The sequence below is a fragment of the Engystomops pustulosus genome, chromosome 3, assembly GCF_040894005.1.
Source record: "Engystomops pustulosus chromosome 3, aEngPut4.maternal, whole genome shotgun sequence".
NCBI lineage: Eukaryota > Metazoa > Chordata > Amphibia > Anura > Leptodactylidae > Engystomops > Engystomops pustulosus.
The window spans coordinates 202,155,986-202,175,678 of record NC_092413.1 but is presented as its reverse complement, the minus strand read 5'-3'; the positions used below and the strand labels follow the sequence as shown (position 1 = coordinate 202,175,678).

The 19,693-nt window shown below is 43.1% G+C and overlaps 1 protein-coding gene across 3 annotated transcripts in view; it reads left to right on the top strand.

Annotated features, from left to right (window-relative positions):
• Positions 1-19,693, top strand: part of NBAS (NBAS subunit of NRZ tethering complex) — a 415,971-nt gene that overhangs the window by 152,520 nt on the left and 243,758 nt on the right. For all 3 annotated transcript variants that reach the window (XM_072143606.1, XM_072143607.1, XM_072143605.1), the window contains exon 30: positions 14,538-14,767. In XM_072143606.1, coding sequence (XP_071999707.1) covers positions 14,538-14,767 — 230 coding nt within the window. The remainder of the gene's footprint in view (positions 1-14,537; positions 14,768-19,693) is intronic.

Genomic DNA, 19,693 nt, shown 5'->3' with positions numbered 1-19,693 from the left:
CAGTGAAGCCGGGTCGCCCCATCGTCACTCTTATAGCGCATGCGTCGCTGACCCCGGCCAGTTGTTAGGCTGTAAGGTGGTACACAACCCACTACTGAGTTTGCATACTGCTGGCATCTCACTGTATAGCCTTACTCATCATCAGAAATGGCAATCTCCATGAGCATAACACCCAGAAGGAGATTACTGCACAAACACGAGATTTGCTTGAAGCGGACAGATCATGTTGTCAGAAGGGAAGGGAGGGGGGATGAGTGAGTAGGACTGAAGATGACTCGAGGAGATGGGGACTCAGGTCATTGAACCTGACGACTCCACGACTAGCTTGAGGTTTCTGGCAGGGAGGCAAGTAAACTTTAATATAGTATTGTACAGACGGACCTCTCTGCCCCTGTGACCTCTGGCTCTCTGGATGTTACTATAGTCCCAGGCTGTAATGATCAGATGTTAGATGTCTGTAATGAAGCTTTACTGATGATGCTTGTTCCAATGACAGCACATTTTGAAAATTCAATTGTCAGAGGGACAAAAAAAAAATAGCTCGGAGTTACTATTATAAAATATACCAGTTCCTACTTGAATACAAATTCAACTTAAGAACAAACCTAAAGAACCTATCCTTTGTGTAACTGCCTGTTTCTTAATGGAACTATGAAAATAGTCTATTAAAGAATTTATCAAATCTCTATTGATATGGCTACTGGAACCTGTCATCAGCAAATTAAGTCATTCCTGATGACAAGTTCCCTTTAAAGGGGTTGTACCAAGTTTATTGTTACCCCCTATCCCCAGGATGTCCTGGTGTGTGATTTTATGTCGGGGATATGAGGTTCACCGAGGTTTCATGGGTTAAGCGTTGAGCTGCAGAGCCCTGACATGCTGAAAGTCATTGTATAAAGTAGATTGCACATGTCTGGAAAATGAGAAACCTGAAGATAACATTCTCCTAGACAAATGAAGTCAGAGTCATCTCTAAGCCGGCTCTTTAAGCATAGGACATAATTGGTATGTGGTCAACTTTAATGAGCTGAACAACTTGACAAGTTGAGCTTGAAGTGTGAATCCTCTGTTATGCGCGAGCACAATTGTCAGCGGAGGAGATTTCTTTTTTGTGCTCCGTGTGGTTTCCACTGATCTCTTTTTGGGAGAAGTGATCCCTTCGTGCAGCTGACTTCTCCCATCTGCCATCTGTGCGTTTCCCTTAATAAAATGCATGACACTAGTTTTACCCTTAGGCGCTCAGAGTTTTCTGTCACTTAGTGGAGGGAGCGCAACACAGTTTACAACCTATTAGATGAAATTAAGAAGTGTATTGGAGACGTAAGCACTTCTTACAAGCCGCCACCATGTAATCTAATTGGTTTTAGAATTATTTGTGTCAAATTTTAGACGTGGTTCCTCTTTGATTCTTGTAAAAGGTTGGAGGTTTGTTCCTAAGGTTGCAGCAGATGTATATTCAGTATTAGACCATATTTTTTAGTAATTCTGAGCTAAAAGTTTGGGGTCCTTGGGTTCTCTATCCCTTTGCCATACGTATAAGGATTGTCTGTTGTCTCACAGGATCAGTGGTAGTGGATCTTCTGAACCACCGTGGACGGTGAAGTAAGCCGACACCTGGTACCAGAGTCTAAGTGGTACCCGGTTTTCACCAGAGCCCGCTGCAGGTCGTTCCAAATCCATGACTTCGTCCACGCTGGCGGCCAAGGCGTAGTGCAGAATCGTAAAAAAAGGTTGTGGTCGGGGACAGGCAGGGGGTCGAGACAGGCAGCACAGGATCAGAGTCAGAGACGTAGCGGAAGATCAGGACGGGCAGCGCAGGAGCGAGGTCAGGAACGAAATCAAGGTCACATCGGGAAATCAGGATAATAGCACAGGGCCTCCAACAAGCTTTCTCTAAGGCTATGAGGCACAAAGGTCCGGCAGGGAAGACAAGAAGGGACTGGGAAGTCGTCTGGCCAGCGCCAATTACTGGCATGCTGGCACTTAAAATTATTGGTGCACCGAGCCGTGGGAGACGCCACTGAAACCCGACGAGGTGAGTGAGGCAGCGGGCTCAGCAGGACACACAGAGGAACACGGGCGCGCTTGCGAGCTGAGACATGGGTAGCAGGTGCACCCTTGACATCTGACATGGGTATTACAGGGACATCCCAATGTGTAACTCCTCACGTCTCCTTCGGTGGTGCTACAGGGTACTGCAAACCGTAGATCACTATTGATTGCTCTTTGGGTTTCCTGGTAGATTAATCGGTGGGATGACTCTTCTAATTTTTGTCTACTTGAATAATTTTGCATACATAATCTACAAGCCCACTCCAAGCCTTGTGTTTGCAGATAGTAGGCGCATGTGCAGTGTTTTTACATAGTGACTGGTGAATAGAATAAAAATATTCCTTTTCTCATAACTGTTACCTATTGTACTGTGTAAGCGCAGGATTATAAGTGGCCCAAGACGTCGTTTGGATCATTAGTTGAAGGCATAAGGGTCTCACTTAGAATTGATTGGCCAGATTCTTGCAAAGTTGGGAATAGACCCAGTGGACACGTATGGATTCGCATTTTCTCAACCTTCTTTTTCATTATTTTTCTTCAAAGGGAACCTGTCACCACATTTTCACAATTACCGTTAGCGACAGGTTTCCATAAAGCCCATAACTAACTGACACCCTTCTTTTAGCTAAAAATTGTTTACCTTACATCCCCATAAATCAATGTTATGTAACATAAACTGGCATCAGAGGGGGCGTGTCCTACTCAGCCAACCCCTCCCATCTACTCCTCCCCATGTACCATGCCTCTTCTCAGCATGTCATGTGATAAGGGTAATATCATCACAGGTCCTTTAGCCTCCTCACATTAGTAAACTGTACACCATGCATATATCTGATCACAGGACTACAGAAGCATTCATGGACCTCTACTCCTCCCCATCCTCTATAAACTTCTTCTTCTCCCCATGCTCCATGGAAGCTGTTGTGATTTCATGTGATCAGTTACATAAATGGATTAGATGTTGCAGATGTGACAGTACTTTAGATGGTGTCATCCTGGTCACAATGATGTAACAGCTCTCTCTGTCAATGTTCCATACAGCAGAATATCATTGCACTCATGCCTGTCAATCAGGAACAAGGAGGCGGGGCAATGAAAGTAAATTTTAATATGCATGACTCGATTATTGTGATGGACTTACATTAGGTGGGTTGCATTTCAGTTTATAAACTGATTTTTGTAACATTGCATCCACGGAAAGGAACAATTTTGAGATAAGGGCAATGCATTTAATCATAATGTTTAATGAAGTCTTTACTTTGAGTCGGTTAATTTGCATGACAGGTTCTCTTTAATTTTCAGTCTATTTTTCCAAATATTATATTATAACAATTATATATTGTTTGTTGTATTTTTGACTATAGGGTGCACCTGACTTTTAAATGGTCACTTTGGCCCTCAAACAAAAGCAATTTAATGTCCTTTTTCATTAAGGTTTTCCAAACACTTGTATGATTCTCAAAATTAGTCACTGAGCATTTGTTCACAACTGCTACCTCACCCATTGTTGAAGCATAAATAAGGAGAAAACATTTTTTTTGCACTTTAATTCCATTGCAGTAAGCAGGCAATATAGTCTATTGAGGACTGCCGGTTCAAATACTATGTCCCCTCGATCCACAATGCAAGCCATAGAGCCCCCACAATGTACACAATGTCCAGGCAGATTTCCTGGACAGAATTGGTTTGGATTACAGTAGGATAAAAACCAACTTGATCATAAAGCAATGTGTGCACATGTTCCGGAATAATTCCACACTAAGATTGAAGTGAGCTGTGGTTTATAGTATCTTAAGCAATGTGATTATTCTGCAGCAACCTATAAGGGAGAGGAGAAATACGAGAATTATGGGACTTTAGAAATGTGTTATAATCCCCTGACAATCGTATGGGAGAAGAGAAATACATGAGAATCACCAGCAAACTCTATAGCAGTGATGGCAAACCTTTGAGACCGAGTGCCCAAACTACAACATAGACCCGCTTATTTATCGCAAAGTGCCAACACAGAAATTTAATTTGTGATTTATACTTCCTTCTCTGTCACAGTTTTCATTGATACCAGCACCTGAGGACACCAATAAAGCAGAAAATAGTCCCAGGTAGAGCTGTCACTTTAAAATAGCTCTGTGCACAGCAAGTCCTGGGCTGTCTGGGACTGCAGGAAGATACCTGGAGTCATCTCTGGTGATGGCCTGAGTGCCCACAGAAAGGGCTCTGAGTGCCACCTCTGGCACCAGTGCCATAGGTTAGCCATCACTGCTCTATAGGAATGGAGAAATGCGTGGAAATGATCTACAAACTCTATAGGATTGAAGAAACGCGTGGGAATTCACAGACTATGGGAGAAAAGAAATACGTGAAAATCATCTGTGAACTCGGAGTCGGGAAATGCGTGGGAATCATCTGAAAACTCTATAGGAGGGGAGAAATGCGTTAGAATCAGCTACAAAATGTATGAGAGATGTATGGGAATTCGTTCCAAACTCTATGGGAGAGGAGAAATGCGTGGAAATAATCCGCAAACTCTATGTGATTGAAGAAATGCGTGGGAATTTACAGAATATTGGGAGAAGAGAAATCTGTGAAAATCTCCTGTGAACTCGGAGTGGAGAAATGCGTGGGAATCATCTGAAAACTCTATAGGAGGGGAGAAATGCATAGGATTAATCTGCAAACTCTATATGAGAGGAGAAATGCGTTAGAATCGGCTGCAAAATTCACGAAAGGAGAAATGTATGGGGATTCTTTCCAAACTCTGTGGGAGGGGAGAAATACATGAAGATCACTTACAAACTCTTTGGGAGTGGAGAAAAGTGTGGGAATTATCAGCAAACTCTATGGGAGTGGAGAAATGCGTAGGAGTCAGCTGCAAACTAAATAGAAGAGGAAAAATACAATAATCTGGACTCTATGGGAGCGGAGAAATGTGCTGAATTTATTTACAAAATCCTGGCTGAAATCTACGATGAATCTATGAATCCACCTGCTAATAGGTTATGAACCCGTATGCAGGCAATCTACTCTCTGAACTCACCAGTTATGTAGCGACAGGGGTTGGTGGAGGTAAATCTCCAATGGTCTTTGAAGCAGAACCTTTGCCTCCTTTTCATCAATTAGATGCACTTAAAAATGGTTACGGAGAAAAAGAAGTCCAACAGTTAAACCTTAATATTTTTCATTCTATAAAAAGCAATTTAAAAACCAGTATAATACCGTATTTTTTTGGATTATAAGGCGCACCAGCAATAAATGCCTGCCAAAACGTCTAGGTTCATATATAAGGCGCACCGGATTATAAGGCGCATGGATTATGAGGATGAATGACCAGCAGGTGGCAGACCTGTGCACAGTTCAAGGCAGCTGTTGTCTGTAAGTACAGTTCATATATAAGGCGCACCGGATTATAAGGCGCACCTTTGATTTCTGAGAAAATCAAAGGATTTTTTTTGTGCGCCTTATAGTCCGAAAAATACGGTAAGCGGGAGGGTCAAAGAAAATGCTTGGTTGTAACATACCTTTCCCATGATCCCCAGCTCAAAAACATATCTGTTTTAGAAAACATCAACGCTTGATAGTGAAAGCGGGAGAATAACCTTTCCCCAGCTATTTGTCTAAAGCCGATATTAAGAGGGAATCGAGTTTGCGCCGACGCACGCTGTTTATTTGCATGTTCACTTTAATCATCCAAGCCCGAACAAGCTGCGAGCGGCATAATTTACTGAAAGGACTTGACATCTGTTAAAAGTTGGAAATTATTTGAAGCTTTTTATTACAGTTTACCGATTTAGTAGGATACGACTGCCAATCTCCGCTTTTCCTGGGAGAGGCTTTGAAAGCAAATTATAAAAGCTACGTAGGAATCTTTCAGAAAAGGCACGAGGGAGATTCAACAAAGAGCCGGAATGTGTCAATTTTCTGCAGTAATAAAATGCAAAGTAATTTTAAACGCAGGCAAAGGAAAAAAATAATCAGAAAACATTCAGGAACCCCCTTGGATTTTTTTTTTTTTAGAAATAAAACCTATTCTCATATTGGAGAATTGTATTATAGTCTCTTTGTCAGAAGATAGTTTACACTATTGTAACTATTGTCGGCTGAGTGCAGGAGCACCGTCCTAGCACCAATGTGGAGGCAGCCATAGTGTTTGGCATAGTTCATTTTTACTTGAACCCCTTCATGACCAAGGATCTATTGGTGCCCAAATGTCCAGGTCATTTTTTGCCGTGCTGTTCTGATCTTAAAGGGGTTTTCCCACAAACAAAAGTTAGGCCCTATTCCGTGGATAGGGCCTAGCTTGCTGATCAGTGTGGATCTCAGTGATGAGACCCCCACAGATCACGAAAATGAGGGGTCTGATGGGGTCCCACATACCTCGGTCAGACCCCTTGTCATTCCGTCAGAGTAATGGAGCAGAGGGTCACACATGACAGTTATGCTCCTTTGATCTTTATGGATCTGACGGAAATTGCTGAGCATCCGCAATCTGTCAGCTCAATAGAGATTAATCGAGTACAGTCATGTGGCACCAATTGCACTTAAAAAATTTTTTATGAAATTATGATGAGGTTCCGTCGCTCCCTTGGCTGCCTTTAGCACTTCTCCTCACCCTAATTATGCACTGCTCCAGCCTTGTCCTGCCCAGCAGAAGCCGAGAATATGTCATCACTGTGTTTTCCTTGACAGGCAGAAGTAATCAATCGCTGCACCATCCCCCAGTTGCTGTGTAACAGTCATCCAGCGCAGGTTGATTAGTTCTGTCTGGGAAGTTCAGGCAGATCTTTTATTCATGGAAAACCCAAGGTACTGAATTTTGTAATTGTTTTTTTTTAATAAAAACACTCAGTTCAGGGATTAAACAAGATATGTTTTTGCATCAGTGTCGCTACAGCATTCTCAAGGTATGTTTGGTTCACAATGTATAAAAGCAAATAGTAAATTTTCTTATAGTACGGCATGTGTCGGGTGCATGGAAAGGGCTCACGGGTCGAGCCCTCCTCATAGCCGGTAAGTCCTTGCTGCATTTTGCAGCAAAGACATACTGGTATCACCCACAAATGGTGCCAGCATCCCGTACATCACCGCTAGCGAAAAAGATGGGCACCGCTATCTTGGTGACAATCGGGGCTCCCCGTGACATCATCAGGGATATATACTGCCATACTGTAGACAATTTGAAAAATATTAAAAAATTCTATAAAAAGTGATCGAAAGGTTGTATAGTCCAAAAAAATGTTAACATTGAAAACGTCATCAAAAGTTGCAAAAAAATGACACCACCCACAGCTCTGTCCACCAAAGTATAAAAAAGTTATTGGCGCCAGAAGATGGCAAAATAATAAAAAAAAAAATTTGTACAGATTTTAATTTTTGTAAATGTATGAAAACATTCTAAAACCTATACAAAGATGTTATCCCCGTGATCGCACCTACCCAAAGAATGAAGTACACATATGATTTGGGGCGCACAGTGAAAGCTGTAAAATCCAAGCCCACAAGAAAACTGTGCAAATGCGGGTTTTCATCATTTTCACTGCATTTGGAATATTTTCCCTGCTTCCCAGTACACGACATGGAATATTAAATACCGTCACTATGAAGTGCAATTTTTTACGCAGAAAACAAGCCGTCACACAGCTCTGTACATGGAAAAATAAAAAAGTTATAGATTTTTGAAGGTGGGGAGTGAAAAATGGAAATGAAAAAGCAAAAAAAGGGCCAGGTCGTTAAGGGGTTAAACGGGCAGGTTTTTTTTTTCTGCTCGCTCACGGTCGCCATTTAAGGTCATGTGCAGTGGAGTTTTTGTAGTCTCCCCCCCATAGTCTCTCTTGCGGAGCTTATTCTTCATACTGCTTTTCGGAAGAACAGACTCAAACATTGTTCCCTGGGGATTGTGTTACATAAAAACAGAGGCAGACTTTTTTTTTTCATTATGATGAAGTGACAGATTTGTGATATTCATACCTGTCATGTGACAAGCTGTCTATTAGACGGGAGACGCGGTGTAATTGTGCCTGCCTTCTCTAATTGATAGCGGAGGGAATTAATGTGTGAAGATACGTCTGGCGATATGAATCTGCTTTCAATATTGTATGGATGAGAACATGATTGCCGTCAGAGGGAAGATGAAAATTATACACAGAAATGTGATATTTACATTCCACCTCCTGCAAAATAATGTCCCATCCTTCCCTTTAAGTGCTGTTTTCAGGGAGGTACACTTTCTCTTTTTGGAAGTGATCTAAGCACAGATACTACTGCCTCCCTGTCTCTCCTTGATAGAGATGTGAGCAAAGATGGTGCTACCTCCCTGTCTCTTCCTGTAAAATCATAGTCTTACCTCCCAGTCTGTCTTTATAAAGGATGCATCTAAAGATAGGACTGCTTCCCTTCTGCTCACTGTTATTGATTTAAGCACAGACAGTACTATCTCCTGGTTTTATGTGTTAATTACTATACAATAGAAACAAATCTTATGACATTTCTTTTATTTTGAAAAGGCATAGATGGTATTTCTTCTTTGTAAATGATATAAGCACAGATAGGACTACCTCATTGTAAATGATATAGGAGCATACACTCAACAGCCACTTTATTAGGTACACCATGCTAGTAACGGGTTGGACCCCCTTTTGCCTTCAGAACTGCCTCAATTCTTCGTGGCATAGATTCAACAAGGTGCTGGAAGCTCCTCAGAGATTTTGGTCCATATTGACATGATGGCATCACACAGTTGCCGCAGATTTGTCGGCTGCACATCCATGATGCGAATCTCCCGTTCCACCACATCCCAAAGATGCTCTATTGGATTGAGATCTGGTGACTGTGGAGGCCATTTGAGTACAGTGAACTCATTGTCATGTTCAAGAAACCAGTCTGAGATGATTCCAGCTTTATGACATGGCGCATTATCCTGCTGAAAGTAGCCATCAGATGTTACAGGGTACATTGTGGTCATAAAGGGATGGACATGGTCAGCAACAATACTCAGGTAGGCTGTGGCATTGCAACGATGCTCAATTGATACCAAGGGGCCCAAAGAGTGCCAAGAAAATATTCCCCACACCATGACACCACCACCACCAGCCTGAACCGTTGATACAAGGCAGGATGGATCCATACTTTCATGTTGTTGGCGCCAAATTCTGACACTACCGTCCGAATGTCGCCGCAGAAATCGAGACTCATCAGACCAGGCAACATTTTTCCAATCTTCTACTGTCCAATTTCGATGAGCTTGTGCAAATTGTAGCCTCAGTTTCCTGTTCTTAGCTGAAAGGAGTGGCACCCGGTGTGGTCTTCTGCTGCGGTAGCCCATCTGCCTCAAAGTTCGACGTACTGTGCATTCAGAGATGCTCTTCTGCCTACCTTGGTTGTAACGGGTGGCAATTTGAGTCACTGTTGCCTTTCTATCAGCTCGAACCAGTCTGCCCATTCTCCTCTGACCTCTGGCATCAACAAGGCATTTCCGCCCACAGAACTGCCGCTCACTGGATGTTTTTTCTTTTTCGGACCATTCTCTGTGAACCCTAGAGATGGTTGTGCGTGAAAATCCCAGTAGATCTGCAGTTTCTGAAATACTCAGACCAGCCCTTCTGGCACCAACAACCATGCCACGTTCAAAGGCATCAAATCACCTTTCTTCCCCATACTGATGCTCGGTGTGAACTGCAGGAGATTGTCTTGACCATGTCTACATGCCTAAATGCACTGAGTTGCCGCCATGTGATTGGCTGATTAGAAATTAAGTGTTAACGAGCAGTTTGACAGGTGTACCTAATAAAGTGGCCGGTGAGTGTATATACTCTTACATATATACATAGGCAGGCTGGTAGTTGCCCTCTCCAGGTCAGTCGCGAACCCTCTATAACGGTTCTAGAATCTGGGCATCGTGTAATTGCAGCTGTAGATTCTGCCTGGAAAGGCAACTGTTAAATGGGTATAAGTTACTATCCAATTATGTGGCTGTATTGTAAGTTGGAGTGTGATTGGAGAGGTGCTACCACCTGACCAGGGGGAGTATAAAACTCCTGTGCAGGGGGAGCAGATGGTCCTTCAGAGCCTATCAGTCACTCCAGACTGCAGGGCAAGAGTGAACAGAGAGTCAGTGTGGAGCACACCTTCAGTGCTGCCACAGAAACCAATCCCAGGAACTGAGTCAGGAGACTCTAATCCAGAGCTGCAGCTTCCACAGTTTGGACACAGCTCCATCTCAATTATCCAAGCCTGCATCTACTACTAGGCTGGTACACTATTTCTGAGGACTCCTATCCATGACCACTCCAGTACCAGAATCCTCTTTTTACCGCTTTGGCCCGTTGCGTGCTATCTGCTGTTCAATAAAGAACTGTAAGATGATTTGCACAACATTATCTCCGTCTGATCCCTGGATACGGCTCTTACCACAAGGGGCACCCCCATCCATTACCTAGGGACTTATCTTATAGACACTCAGGGGTTGCCATAGTGAGAACCAGTACATCATCCTCTCCCTCATCTAATAACTTGTACACACCACCTGCTAGGCCGCACTAGGCAGCCACTCCGGTATTCTGGGCCCCGGCTGCCACCAGGACCCAAGAAAAGAGATGTTGCACTCTATTTAAGAAGGTAGGATCCAGAATTCCTCTTTTCTCCATATACATGGTGTAGGCTCAGGCAGTGCTGCCTTTCATTCTTAATCTTTAAATCTAATTACAAATAGTGCCCGACTAGTGCCCGAAGTAGGCACTGAATTTTCAGCCCTCGTGCCTCGCTCTGGTTGTTATATAAGCAGAAATGGTAATTCTATGGTGTAAATGATAGAGGCACAGATAGTACTTCCTTACTGTAAATAATATAGGTGCAGTAAAGTATTTTTTCACTATAAATTATCTAGGCACAGGTTGCTGCCTTGTTTTAAATAGTGTAGGAGCAGGAAAGTATTGTATTACTATATATTATGTTGGCACAAATAGTCTTGATGGCACAAATAGTACTGATGTCATCTCTCTCCAAATGAAAATGGCAGAATATGCTCCTTCACCAGCCATTTTGTAGGGACAGGTTGTACTTATAGTGGTTTTCCTACTAAGCAAGTTGCTGACTGGTGCGGGTCTCAGTGATGGGTCCCCACGGATCACGAGAAGGGGTGTCCGATATACCCCAGTCCCATCACTTGTAGCACCACCGAGAGGGCCGGATCAGCCGGTCACACATGCGCGGGCTGCCTATTCAATACTATGCAGATGTAAATAATGTAGCCACAGATAGTACTTTTTCCCTGTCAATAATATAGGTGCAGGAAAAGTGTTTTTTTTTCTGTATATTCTGCAGACACAGGATAATACCTCTGCTTGCTCTCTGTAAATGATAGAGGGTGATAACTAGGGTGGCACGGTGGCTGAGTGGGTAGCGCTTCTGCCTTGCAGCACTGGGGTCCTGGGTTCGAATCCCACCCAGGTCAACATCTGCTAAGAGTTTATATGTTCTCTCCGTGTTTGCGTGGGTTTCCTCCGGGTCCTCCGTTTTCCTCCCACACTCCAAAACATACGGTTAGGTTGTTTAGATTGTGAGTCCCATTGGTGACAGGGACCAATTTGACATGCTTTGTGCAGCGCTGCGTAATCTGTGTGCACTATATAACTAAAGAATTATTATTATTATTATTAACTTTCTTCCTCAGCGCAAATTGTTTACAGATGGTCTTGACTTGTTTTAAACTGTGTAGGCACAGATAGTACTTTCTCCTTCTAAAGTATGTAGACACAGGAAAGGATTATTTTGCTGTATATTATGTTTGCACAGATAGTACTTTTGCCATTTGCCTGTAAACTATAAAAGTTCAAAACGTAAGTTGTTTAGGTACAGGTAGCACTTGTCGTAAGTGATATAGGCACAGATAGTACTTCCTTGCAGGAATTGATGCAGACACAGGGAAACCTTTTATGAAATTAATATATAAAGAGACCAAAGTTTAGCTTAATTTCTTTTCTCAGAACCACAATACATAGGTAGTAGTTGGGGGTGTAATTTGTTTTTGGGTTTGGGGGGCTTGGGGCAAGATTTAAAGGACTTATATGCAGGAACGTAATGAAACAAAGCTTCGGCCCGGGGTTGATTGGTATGCAGTGCCTTATATACAGGGCCAAGCTCATCAGTTTGCTGTGAGAGCAGCTACAGGGCAGAAAGCTTTGCTCCAAGGACAGACCCCAGAGGCGCCACGACACCAGCATCCATCATATATAATACAAGATAGAACTTTACCAAACACAGCGGCCCCATACATATTCAATCTGATATGGCTTAAATGTGTTTGTAAACCACAGCTACACTCGATAGAAGCAGCAGCAGCGTTTCCACTAGAAGCACCTATACATCAATGTCCCGTCAATGAGAGTCCCATCTCGCTCTAGATGAGTTTAAAATAATATCATGTTTAGACGATGCCGATGCCTCGCAATGAAAAATGACTTTAAGTGCAGTTTCCATTTCATTTTCTATTTCTTTCTACAACGTTAGTGCCAGCTCATTGCCCAGCAGAAGAAACAATCAGATTTGCTTTCCACTACTCGCCGTCTCCCACCATTTTCATTAGTGGTTTCTACAGATAGTTTGGCCACTACAATGTTGGTTTTCTGGTGTTGGGTGGTTTCTTTATTATTCTCCTAAATGTATCCATTCTAATTTTACTCAGTTTGTTCCTGGACTTGTTTAAGGTGGGCTGTCAGTATTAGGCTGGCGGAGGTTTTGAGAGATGAATGTTACAAGATCAAGTGGTGGTGGACATGAACTTTGAGGCCTCTCCATTACCAGGCCTGATTCCCCTTGTATTTTTGAGGGTCCTGTTTACTTAAGCGTACCTGGCAGGGCATGTAGAGGTGGTCAGAGGCACAGGAGCATTGGAGCTTATTTATTCAAAGGGTCAGGGGGGTGCCAAGGTTTTTGTGGGCAGCTCGGTGGTGAGCACTACAGCCTTGCATGTCTTTCTGCGTTCTCTAAGCATTTGCATTACAATGTAATTGTGTGTTATAACTTACCTTGCATCCTTACAGAATCATCTGTGTAGTCTCAGGGGTTGGGCTTTGGTTTGGATGCATTTAAAAAAACAACAGGTTACTTGTCTGTCCTGCAGACACCTCAGCCCCACCTTTGTGCTCCTATACAGCTCCTCTCCCTCTCACGTATGTCAGATCACTAGGCTGTGACCTCTGTTAATGAGCAGAAGGGAGGAGCTGTACAGGAGCACAAAGGTGGGCGCTGATTTCAGTGCTGAGAAGTCTGCAGCAAATGTTGTTTTTTGAAATGCATCCAAACCAAAGCCCAACCCCTGGGACTACCCAGTGGATTCTGTCAGGGTGCAGGGTAAGTCAAAACACACAATTATATTGTAATGCAAATGCTTAAAAAAGACAAAAAAGCCATATTTGCACTGCAGGCGTGATCCGCTTCTGCAGCCTGTCCTTAGTGAAAATGAGATCCCTGCTGACAGGTTCCCTTTAACATGTCTATGCTGCTGGGTAGAACCACGATGCATCTGCTGGCCCTTTCTTCAGCAATATCTAGATGAGATCTGTGTTATCTGACATGCTTGCTACCCATCTATTCTCAAAATCAGCACAGTTTTTTAAACATTTTAGCAAAAATCTAAGATGAAAGAGTACTAATCCTTTTTTTGGATCCAATCCCAGATGTCAGAAGGGTAGTGTACAAGATGTCTCCATCCTTCCTCAAAGCTATCATGGGCACAATTCTCCATTATTCCAGTAGAACCACTAACCTATTTTATAACTTGGGTTACGCTTGGTTCAGACCTCCCGATATAAGTTTTTTTTTTTTTGGGGTGTGGTAAGTTTACAGATAAAAGTGAGAACTTTGGCCTTTTGGGATAATTTTATTTTAGAAGTTACTTATACAGGCGGTCCCCTACTTAAGGACACCCGACTTACAGACAACCCATAGTTACAGACGGACCCCTCTGCCCCATGTGACCTCTGGTGAAGCTCTCTGTATGCTTTACTATAGTCCCAGACTGCAATGATAAGCTGTAAGATGTCTGTAATGAAGCTTTATTGATAATTCTTGGTCCAATTACACCAAAAATTTTGAAACTCCAATTGTCACTGGGGCAAAAGAAAAAAAATTGTCTAAAACTTCCATTATAAAATATACAGTTTCGACTTACATACAAATTCAACTTAAGAACAAACCTCCAGACCCTATCTTGTATGTAACCCGGGGACTGCCTGTACTAAGGAAGGGTCATCCAGGATTCAGTGGTAAGGGAATATAACCAACTCCTTATCATTCCTGTTATAGACCAGTATGGCATATCCACAGCATATTAGAGGTCTATTAAAGGAGTTCTGGGGTCAGGTTTCCTGATATATGGAGATAGTTGTTGGTCCCTTAAGTAGGACTTGTTTTGCTAATATGTATCTTTATATGTTGTTTATACGTTGAAAGTTGCTTATATGAAATTTCTACCATTGCTCTATATTTTTCAGATATTTGCTGAGAGTTTACTTTGTTCTGGCCGCCACGAGAACATCCAGCTTGCCGGGCACATGATGCATTGTAACTCAACATCCATAGACCTTCCTTTTAACGTCAACTCAAAAGGCAAGCCACAGTACCGGGTATGCTATGAGAGGAGTGTGGAGCTGGTGCTGGCTGCCAGCAGAGAGTACTTTAATTCTTCTGCCACCCTGACTGATAACTGTATGGATCTGGCAAGGTACGTAAAGTGGGCGGAGAGAAACCATTTAGTGTATGACCATGACTTTCGGAGACCACCGATGCCAAAAATGCCCCGGAGGCTGACACAGGCAAAGGCATTGGGGTATGCAGTGCAGTATGTACACATTTTACTTAATTCCTCTTTATTGAATAGCCCTGCATGGCCTTTTACAAACAGAACAGAATAATTGCCCTTATTAACAGTATGATATTCTTCTTTATGGAGAGCTTTGATACATCATTGGACACTAAGTCATGTGACTAGGATGACATCATTTAATGTTCTGTTACATCTGCAACATCTACCTCATGTGTGTATCTGATCACATGAAATCACAGCTGCCTCCATGGAGGATGGAGAGAAGTTGAAAACCATGTAAAATGGGGAGGAGTAGAAGTCTATGGAGGTTGGTTTGATTTCATGTGATCAGATAGAAGCATGCTGTACAGTTTGCCATTGTTAGTAGGCTAAAGAACCACTGATGATGTCACCCCAGTCACATGACATGCTGAGAAGATGCATAAGATATGGGGAGGTGTAGATGGGAGGGGTCGGCCGAGCAGGAAAAGCTTTCTTTGATGCCAGGGAATATAACATAAAGTTAATTTATGTGGGGAAACAATTTTTAGCTAAAAGAAAGGTGTGAGTTAGTTCATAGGGCTTAATAGGAACCTGTCACTAGTTGTACATGTGAAAATGTGGTGACAGTTTCCCTTTAAACACATTATTCCCATCCATTATTTCTGGAACAATCGTGTATCTATTGACTTGATACTGTAGCAGTCTCTCCGAAATGAGTTTTAGTCTCGTAGAGAAATTTTGCAGACGCGCTCCCTAATTGAATCATTTAGGTGGATATTTCTGACCCGCTCCGATCAGACGCTTTTTGTTTTTTTTTCACTGTGTATCGAGGCATTCCGGCATTTTAATGGAATATTTACCAGCGCTTAGCTGAGTACAGCAATAACACAAGTTCACAGATGAAACTAGAAAAGTTTTATTGTAGCGGCTAAGTTTTAATAAGCCAAGTCTCGAATATTTTAGTTTTACCAGTGATATAATTTCTTTCGAATTGGGTCGAAACCTCACACAGAATCTGACTCTTTCTTGTAAAATAATATTCCAATTTTTAAGCTGATCTTCCTGAAGGTATTCTATCTCATTGTGACATCTCTGTACACAGCGCTCTTGGATGGAGCACCAGTGGTAATGATCCCGCTTCAGGAGCCTATAAAACTTTATATATAGAAACTCATCAGACTAAGAAACCACATTTAATGTATTTCTTGATTTTAATATTTCATTGGTCCATGCACCAATATAGAGATGTTTTTTCTTCTCTCCAGAAAAAAAAAATTCTTCTATCCCTACACTTTTAACCAGTACATAAAGAGTGTACAAAATATACACACAGCTCCAGCTCCGGCAGTGCAGCCTCCTCACCGAATGTTTGATTTATCTGCTGTTAATCTCATGATGCCTCAACACAGGACCACACCAACAGTTAAACTATCCAAACTCTGCCTTAATTGGGGGATGGCAGTTTGATTATCCTTCACTGTGTATCCTCCTAGATCAGTGGTGGCGAACCTATGGCACGGGTGCCAGAGGTGGCACTCAGAACCATTTCTGTGGGCACTCAGGCCATTGCCCCAGGACAGAGTTCACTAAATAGGAACAAATCTTCCTGCAGTCCCAGGCAACTTAAGCAACACTTCATTGGCTGTTTGGAAAAGTGAGAAGGTGCTGACAAAACTGCATTATCTTTGGAGCTCATCTGCTGGACCATTTTTCCCCTACAGAGAGAAGCTACAATGAGAGCCTGAATTTGCCCTTCTTCTTTCAACTGTATTGGTGGCCTCAGGGGGTCGATACGATTGAAAGATGTGGAAGAACAGATAGCAATAAGTTACTGCTTAAAATGCCATGTTGGTACTTCACTGTAAATAAGTGGATTTTGGTTGTAGTTTGGGCACTCGGTCTCTAAAAGGTTCGCCATCACTGCACTAGAGGTTTTAGAGATCATAATTTATATAGTAGGTTGGGTGGCTCTGCTGTCGTCTTCAACTTTACAACTGTCTGACAGGAGCCTGTCTTTTCATCATCAGTAGCTGTGAGAAGAGTTTTGTTCCATTCTTTGGAGAACCTGTGTCTTATTGTCTGAGCCGTCCCATCATCCAGGACTCAAAGCCAAGTTAGGCTACATTCACACTAACGTATGGGGGACGTATATACGACCGACATACGTCCCCCATAGGCAGCACACCGTACCGTACCGTTCCGTACCCGGGAAAAAGATAGGACCTGTCCTATCTTTTCCCGTAGTACGGCGCCGTGCGCCATAGGTTGCTATGGGGAGGGGCGGGGGTGAGCTGCGCTCACCTCCTCCTCCTCTCCCCGTACACTGCCGTTGCCCTCTATGGTACGGTACGGGCGGGCAACGGCAGTGTGAATATAGCCTTAGGGTTTTGTGCTGAAAAACTCTGCTTCTATTTGAATATATACATTATATATAAATATATATATGAAACATGAATCTTTGTCAGAAACTTCAGTCTAGTTTATAGGATGGTCTGTAGTTCTAATCGTCTCTATCCATAGTATATACAGCTGGTCCCCAACTTGCAGATAACCTCTAGTTACGGACGGATGTCTCTGCCCACTGTGACCTCTGGTGAACTCTCTGGATGTTACTATGGTCAGAGGTTGCAATAATCAGCTTTAAGGTGTCTGTAACAAAGTTTTATTGATAACCCTTGGTCCCATGACAGCACAAAATTTTGAAAAATCCAATTGTCACTGGGACAAAAAAGCTATTTTTTTCTGGAGCTACAATTATAAAATATTCCTGTTCGGACTTGCTTACAAATTCAACTTCAGAGCAAACCTAAAGAACCTACTGTATCTTGTACATAACCTGGGAGCTGCCTGTACATCCATCGTCTTCAGTGTCCTACATCACCAGCTTCTCCAGAATCGGGAAGATGCAAAATTCGATTGAGTTGCAACGTAAATGACGGGTCACGTTCCAAATATATCATTTTCCACAACACTTATCCTCTGTTTTTCTTTACTTCTTCTCAAGCTTGCCATATTACTACGATTATTGTTCTCCTGAAAATAAGTATTTGTAGAAGAGGCAGCCGCTTTCAGCCTTTTGCGGGCTCCTTTTCTGTTTGATGTAATTGGTCATGACAGGGTGTTGATAGCAATTGATTTTTCGTTTGTCCTCCTTTGTCAAGGAGAAAATCAAACCTGCATTCCTTTATGGAGAATCTTGAGCGGAGCTTTGCACCAGCGAAATGCGTTGATGCATTATACATGTAGGCAAATGTCATGGACTTGGATCGGCCAGCTGGTAACGGCGGGGTCCGTGAAGTAGGATTCTGAAACGCTAACGGTTGTGATGACCTTGCTCATCCTTTCCCCCCCGTCTCCCATGAGGACTAACATATTTGTCATGGTCACTGGAACGATACGTGGCAGAGCTGATAAAATCCATGTACAGTTATAAACACTCAGAATAAGATTAATATTTATGGGGGTTTTTTCCGGCTTGCTGAATATGGGGTTTTTCAGCAAAGTTTGGCATTCTAGGACACGGACACCCAAATTATTACTTAAATTTTTATTATTTCCATAAATATGAGACTCAGCAATAGAAAGTAATTGGTTATGAATTGAGAAACGAGTCAATTTTACTTAACATTTTTTAAAACCCAGAAAAATTCCAAAAGTTTTGAGCTTCTATTCCAAAATGTATATGAATATTAAAAATCCCGGCTGAAGAGATGCCAGTGCCTGGTCTGTCATCCCAGCTGCTATACATTAGTGATTTTTGTTGTCCTGAAATAAGTCGGGTTTTCTATTTTTAGACTACGTTTCCTGACACGTTCGTACGGTTCGGTTTGTTGTGTCTGTTTGCCCACCTCCTGACAGAAGAAGTCTGACGCTTCACGCGGTACCCTATTTTATTTGAAATGACACCTTTAATTACTTTCACACTATCCCTAGACAGAAAATCGAGTGGTTATTTTACATTGCATCAAGTGTTAATTGAATATTGTTCACTTTTGTAAGCCTGACTTTTGTAGATTTTTATAAAATTAAATTAAAACTAAGTGCAAGGTTTTATTTTGTCCAGTATATTAAATATACTTTGTCCGAGCTATATATTAAATTCTTTACCCCCCTGAATAACTAAGAATATATTCACTGTGCCACTTGATTCATTAAAATATGGAGATTTTTCCCAAATATTCAGAAAACATACAGCAATTGTGTGGTGTAGAGGCGTCCCTCGTGTGGTGTAGAGGCAGAGACGTCCCTCGTGTGGTGTAGAGGCAGAGACGTCCCTCGTGTGGTGTGGAGGTAGAGGCGTCCCTCGTGAGGTGTAGAGGCAGAGGCGTCCCTCGTGAGGTGTAGAGGCAGAGGCGTCCCTCGTGTGGTGTAGAGGCAGAGGCGTCCCTCGTGTGGTGTAGAGGCAGAGGCGTCCCTCGTGTGGCGTAGAGGCAGAGGCGTCCCTCGTGTGGCGTAGAGGCAGAGGCGTCCCTCGTGAGGCGTAGAGGCAGAGGCGTCCCTCGTGTGGTGTAGAGGCAGAGGCGTCCCTCGTGTGGTGTAGAGGCAGAGGCGTCCCTCGTGTGGCGTAGAGGCAGAGGCGTCCCTCGTGTGGCGTAGAGGCAGAGGCGTCCCTCGTGTGGCGTAGAGGCAGAGGCGTCCCTCGTGTGGCGTAGAGGCAGAGGCGTCCCTCGTGTGGCGTAGAGGCAGAGGCGTCCCTCGTGTGGCGTAGAGGCAGAGGCGTCCCTCGTGTGGCGTAGAGGCAGAGGCGTCCCTCGTGTGGCGTAGAGGCAGAGGCGTCCCTCGTGTGGCGTAGAGGCAGAGGCGTCCCTCGTGTGGCGTAGAGGCAGAGGCGTCCCTCGTGTG